This window comes from Hypomesus nipponensis, chromosome 7 (assembly GCF_054491055.1).
Source record: "Hypomesus nipponensis isolate SF chromosome 7, ASM5449105v1, whole genome shotgun sequence".
Lineage (NCBI taxonomy): Eukaryota > Metazoa > Chordata > Actinopteri > Osmeriformes > Osmeridae > Hypomesus > Hypomesus nipponensis.
Genome location: NC_140367.1, coordinates 4,433,095 through 4,439,775, shown reverse-complemented (window position 1 = coordinate 4,439,775; position 6,681 = coordinate 4,433,095). Strand labels below are relative to the sequence as shown.

The window sequence follows — 6,681 nt, the reverse complement described above, 5'->3', positions numbered from 1 at the left end:
CTAGCGCTAACTTTCAGTACTGGAAGGTGTGAAAGATAATTTGAGACAGGAGCGCCGGAGGCGGGGTTCAGACACGGTCTCCTTGTGTGTTTACGTGTGTGTGTGTTTCACACACAGTGTGTGTGTATGTTAATCTAATCCAAATATTCTATATCGTTGATGTATTCTTTTGTCTGTGATTAGTCATTGTGAACCTGTCTGTGTACTAGGGGAAACCCTCTGTTCAAATGTTAATAATGTCTCTCTCTCCAAGGGGGGGCATTGACGGGCAATGCTCGCCCACATGGAATTCTGTGCCCCCTCAAAAATTATATTTTTTAGTTTGTTAAAGTATTTAAAACAAATACTGGCATTGGCTACAAATTAAATATCTAGATGGCTACACTTTCCTGCAGAATATGTAGGTCTGCTCTTATTTTGAATCTCATACATGCTTTGTAAATGTGTGCCCCCCTTGTGAAAAAATGCCCACCCATTTCATTCGTTCTGGAGCCGAGTCTGACAAACACTAAAAAAATACATGTAGGTCAGACACATGACCTGACTGTATGTGGGGTAAAGTCCATCTAAGGGCAGCTGCGCACCAGAACCAGCTTGTTATTAATAGTCTAACTAGAGGCCAGTGATATAGACCACAGTCCCTCATCCATCTAACAGCTACAGCATGCAGAGACCTCTAGCTCTGCTTCTGAACACCAAAGCTGCTGTACTGAGCCTCTGTATGAGTGGCTGACTGAAGCGACTAGCTACCTCTCAGAGATGTGAGGACCGGTCCTCCAGGAAGGAGTTTACTCCTCGGACCTCATGCCTGGATGAGGAAGAGCAGTTCTGCCCCCCAGTGTCCGTACTGCGTCGACACTTCCGACTCGGGTAGTTCCGACGGTTGAATCTCTCCTGCAACAATCCATACCCACAACTAGAGGGCGCCCTCTGAGCGGTAAACTCTACCATCGTTTATTTACCCATTCACCATATCCCCACCCCCTCTGTTTCTCTCTATCTATCTCTCCTTTCCTAAGGAGAGGAGAGCAGTCTGAACATACCAGCTGCTGCTTCTGTGCTGCCCCTCCTGAACACAGCCCAGGAGCTGTATGATCAGCCTGGACCAGCACAGAGGGTCATGAGGTCATGATGGGCAGAACTCGAGACCCCACACCCTCCGGACTGGGGGGTTCCCCTCAACCAAGGGGGTTACATCACTCTGATTTCCAGTGAAGGTTGATTTGTGTTTGTGTGAGTGGGTGGGTTGGTTGGCTGAGGAGTTCAGATCCAGACAGGCACGGAGAGATGTGGAGTGGTCCTGAGAGTAGGGCAGGGTGCTGTGCATGCCCCCAGGTGGCTTGCCGTGGAGCTTAGCACCTGGGGCCCTGGTCGTGCAGGAGTCAGGAATGGAGCTCATTGAGCTCATTTTTGTCGCAACTTTTATTTAAAGAGGATTTAGTAAAGAGCCCAAACAACTAAAAGTCAAAAAGGTTACCCCCGTTATCCAGACAACATCCAGACGTCTCCCGTTTAGTTCCCGTGACTCAAACAAAATTAGAACAAATGTACTGTCATGAGCTCCACAGCCAGACTTCTTCTGTCAAGCACGCAGGCTCCGAACACACGTCACCCTGTGTCAAAGCTCAGATGTGCCCACTGAACCAAAACAAAAGCAATTATTTTCACTTGGAAGCAATCTAGCCTCAGTTTATCATTGGGGCAGCGTTCAATTGCAGAGGCTTTGTGAATATTGATGCCATTGACAAAGATAATAATTTGAGTTTGACAATAAAACTGACACTTGGATAAATTGGTCTGTATTTGTCTTAATGCTTAACTGTTTCACAGTGACATTGGTTTCAAAGAGACAGTCATGAAATTAATGTGTTTGCATTTCTGACTAGGAATGGTCAAGGATGGTTGGAGGTACAGTTAAAGAAGACCTGAGGCTTGTGATTGTGTTTGAGTGTTGTGAAGCACTGAGACAAACTCACGAGAGAAAGGGAAGCCAAAGGTTTTTAATAGCACCTTTTGGGTTAAAACAATAACAGTACTGAGGAAACTGAGAAATCTCTGTCGGCGTGTCTCTTTGGTCTTAGCATCTGGCCCTCCTGGCTCAATCGTTAGGGCTCTTCTCTCCTTACGGCAAGTGTGTGTAGCATAAAACACGTCCACATCAACCACCATATCACCCCTTTTTGTCGCCTTTTGTACTCACCAGGAGGGGGTAGTGGGGTAGCAACGGGTGTGGCCCGTTGAGGCTCTCTTCCCCAGCCCTGGACTAAAGGGCTGGGTTGAGGCTCTCTTCCCCAGCCCAGGAGTAGAGGGCTGGGTTGAGGCCTTTGGTTGAGGCCCTTGGCTGACAAGGCCCTCTTGTCACAGTGTGTGTTGTGTCTGACTAACAGAGAGACTTAGAGGGGTCGTGTAACCCTCTGTGACACCCACCTTTAGCAGAGTCTCCAGATTTTCTGCTTTAGATCTGTCTTTCTGTTGAATCTATTCAGCACCCTCTGCTGCGTTGTTGTTTATGTCTGGTTGAGCTGCAGAGAAAGGTTTGTTCTGTGTGCCGACTGCCAGAGTTCATGCCCCGATACTGTGATACAGACACACTCATGCACACACACACACACACACACACACACACTCATGCACACACACAAACACCTATAGCTACCTACATATGCTGCCTGTTATATAAATGTTACATGTTACTTCTCCATAAGAAATTCTAAATTGGCAAGACTTAATAAATCCATAACTATCATATTTACTGTGCACCATGACTACAGTCAATTTCATTGAATGGGTTTGGCCCTTGTGTTTAATTTCTTGCTTGTGTAATCTGTGCTGCCTGTGAATTGCTCTTCATTAACCATAAAGATATATTGAACTTAACTGAACGGAACTGGCACTAATTGCATTAGCCAACATTGGATATATAACTCAAACATCCTAGTATTGTTCAAACCATATGGATTCCTAGTCTTTATAGCCTTAAACCAGACATGAACCTCACCCAACCATGAACTGAAATATGCACAATAATCAAGGGAGTGACACATACTGCTGCATTCACTGTTTTATTTAATGTGCTGTATGTAAGATTGGTTTCTTCTGTGTTTGTTGCCATTCATCCCTTCATCTTATAAGCTACTACAGTAGAGTAAAGTTGATATGGTCACCACAGTTTTTCATGCAACGCATTAATTCTGGATCTACCCCAGGCTCTATGACCTCATTCAAGTTTTTTTATCAAACAAATAATAAACACAATAGTAAACATTTACATCAGTAATAATTAAAGTAAACACATTTACTTAAATACACACATACATACATGTATAAATACAAGCAAGGTGGATCTTAAATGTGAATGGTTAGGGAACTATTTTATCAGATTGGGACAGGATATTTTCTGGCATGTGATACTGGTTCCGGTTTCACCTGAACGAATGTTCCCTGGGAGGGAAGCTGTGCTGAGCAGCGACCCATCTTAGACCCATCTTAGACCCATCTTAGACCCATCTTAGACCCATCTTAGACCCATCTTAGACCCATCTTAGACCCTTCTTAGACCCATCTTAGCACCCTTCTTAGACCCTTCCACATGGCCGCCACAAGAACGACATCTACAAATCGTTTTGTGGCTTCCCAGTCAGAACACTTATTAAATAATTCATTAATAAAAAAATAAACATGTTGGAAAGATTTGCATGCACAATTCAGTCAATATTGAAATCTCATGTTTAACTATGTAGTGTCAAGAGACAAGAGCTCAAATTCTCACTTCACATACTAAGATGACAGGCAAAGTAACTACGGTATATGTTCAAAATGTAAAACGGTTCTGAAGTGTATTATTGCACTGGTCACACAGTGTCAGAGTTCTTTCGGACAGTGAACAAGGCCTGTGTAAGAGGCGAGCACACAGCTGACAAAGAGGAGGGAGGGGGTGGGCAGACAGGGAGACGGAGGATGACGTGAGGCTGGCCTGAGTGCTCAGCAGGACGGGCGTCTCAGCAACCGTGCTCGGGGACGATGCCACACTTGAGAATCTTCAGGTAGTTCTGGACTTTGTTGGAGTCTCGGCGGAAGCAGAACAGCAAGTCGTGGTCGCTCATCAGGTGGGACTTGTCGCTGACGGACGACTGAACCAACGCCTCCGGAGACGACAGGCCGCTGAGGGAGTTACTTATCATGCCTAGGTGCTGCATCTGAAAGGAAGCACACACACACATACGCACAGGCACACACACACGCACACACACAGGTCAGTGGAGCATCATAATCGCAATTATTTCAGGATGCATGCGACTGCTGTAGACTTCAGCAGTTGACTCATGAACGGTTTACTGAGATGATGAGATGAACTCCTCTAGGTGGACCGCAGCCTGTCCCCGTGACTTCCTGGGTCACATGCTGGGCAGCTGGCAGGCAGAGTGCTTCTGTCTAGAGATGCAGCTGAGTCAGAAGTCCTCCCAGGCTCTGTCTGTACTGTGTCACTGGCCATCAGGCTGCACTCGCTGTGGGACAGCCGAGGTTCACTCTGCTTTCATCGACTCACTCTCTCTGTCTTTCTATCTTCCTCCTCAATTACCCCTCTGCCCCCAAGCCCATCCCCCCCCCCCTCTCTCTCTCTTTCAACTTTTTCTCTGTGATTCTCCCTTTCCGTCTTGGCCCACCTCCCTCCCTTTCTCTCTCATTGTGATTCAGGGCATCCTTCCAGCAACATTTAGACATCCATAATGAGGATTATGGATCATCTGCGAGTTAACTGTCCAATTAAAAAGAATCAAGATTTTACTAGACTGGAATGATGCAGCACACAGGACATAAAAGACATCCGACGTCATCCTACGTCAGACAAACAACTAAACTACTAATTTGCAGCGGACGATAAGGATCTGAGTGTAAGGATCAAACGTTGACTAGGCTTCTTTGAATCACAAGCACACACACACACACACACACACACACAAACACAAACACAAACACATAAACACTTACTTTCTCAGCCACCTTCTCGACACCCTTGCGCAGCTCGTGCACCATGTCGCTCATCTCCAGAGCCTTGTTAGTGCTGAAGTTGCTGAAGTCGTGGTGGTGAGCTATGTTCTGGTGGAACTGCCAAAGAGGATCCCTCCAGGCCACCAGCAGCTTCAGAATCACCTCCGCCAGCTCTTCTCTCTAGCGGAGGAAGACAGGGAGGAGGTGGATGTGAGGGATCCAGGTGAGGGGTAAGGTATCGGGTCGGGAGTTGGGGCGAAGGGTTAGGGATATGGAGTTTTAGGGGGTTCATTTGCACTCACAGTCAGTCTCTGCGCATTTTCCTTTCCAGTGGGCGTGAGGATTGATGAGGTGTGGCAGATGCGGTTGCCTATGTGATTCTTGCTGGGGAGGAAGTAATGCTCCTGATGGAGGGGAAGATGAGAGTCATCAGGAGGGCAGGAATACAGGGAGGCATAAGGGCAGGAGGGTTGGGGTCAGAGTGTGGTCAAAACATGTAGACAGAAAAGTTCACGATTGAGATTTCTGAACCAACAAGATGCAAAGAGAGAATAACAATGATAATGGATAACAATGACTTTTAGAACAAGATAACGTTCACAGTAATAATAAAATATGAACAACCAATATAACTGTGACACAATTAAATTCCATCAACAAACCAATTATACCAATACATAATAGAGATTATTATAAATGGTCAAGTTTGTAAAACATTTAACATTTTATTTTATACGTGCACAAATAAGAACAAGATAATAGACTTTGAAACTTTCAATAATGAACAACGTTGTGACAGATATTTAAAGCGTAAAAATCTAAAATGAACGACCAAGATTGTGAGCATGGGCAATGCTTCAGCATCCCCAAGAAAGACCAAAGTACCCCGGTAGCACCCCAAAAAAATATTGCTAATTTATTACTAGTATTTTGCAGCTCCCCCCGTCAATACTCTAGCACCCCCTCAGCACCTGCATTCAAAATTCTCTGGCGCCACCCCTGATTGTGAGAGATACTTCAGACTTATAATTTAACAATAAAAAGCAACACAATTACAGAAACAACAAACCGATCAATGAGACATAATGAAGCCTTACGAATTCAGAGTGCAGGTCGCTGGAGATTCCGTGCATCCTGGCGGAGTGCAGGATGACTCGTTCGAACAGGTCTGCCAGCGAGAGGATGTGGCACCCCGTCTGGCCGTGGGCACAGATAGGAGCTCCGCTGACCTGGCACAGCCGAGCACGCAGCTCCAAACACACCAGGATCATGAGGACCACTGACACTGGCAGAGAGACGGAGCAGGAGAGGGAGGGAAAGAGAGAGACAGAGAGAGAGAGGCGGAGATGCAGATAGAACAATATTGAAATTCCATAACTGACAGCATGAAAGGAAGAAAACCAAGACAAGTAAGAAGAAGACAAAAAGAAAAAAAAATACAAAGAAGAGTAAGTGAGATTGAGAGATATCAAAGAGATGAGTTGACGAGAAGCCTGGGACGGAATAGCAAAGAGAAAGGGTGCAAAATGGATGAAGGGGTGAACATTCAAGAAAAATGAAGGGAAACACACAAAAAAGATGCTGGTTCCACCAGCACCGTGCAGGTGGGGCCAATCGACCGCATGCACAGTCTAGGGCTGGGCACCACAGGGCTCTCTGGAGGTAGCTACCTGGCGTGAGATTCCTTGACAT

General features: G+C 45.8%; 1 protein-coding gene across 1 annotated transcript; it reads right to left on the bottom strand.

Annotated features, from left to right (window-relative positions):
• Positions 1 to 3,998: 3,998 nt before the first annotated feature.
• On the bottom strand, positions 3,999 to 6,681 carry prl2 (prolactin 2). The gene is made up of 5 exons (XM_084701672.1): positions 6,660 to 6,681; positions 6,087 to 6,274; positions 5,292 to 5,393; positions 4,990 to 5,169; positions 3,999 to 4,196 (listed from the first exon to the last, which is right to left on the bottom strand). The coding sequence occupies exons 1-5, from the start codon at positions 6,679 to 6,681 to the stop codon at positions 3,999 to 4,001; spliced, it is 690 nt and encodes a 229-aa protein (XP_084557798.1).

Coding starts and splice junctions, on each gene's coding strand:
- prl2 (XM_084701672.1), bottom strand. CDS start 6,681: ATGTCAAGGAATCTCACGCCAG. Junction 6,275..6,659: donor GTCAAGGAATCTCACGCCAG/GTAGCTACCTCC, acceptor TCTCTCTGCCAG/TGTCAGTGGTCCTCATGATC. Junction 5,170..5,291: donor AAAATGCGCAGAGACTGACT/GTGAGTGCAAAT, acceptor TTCCTCCGCTAG/AGAGAAGAGCTGGCGGAGGT.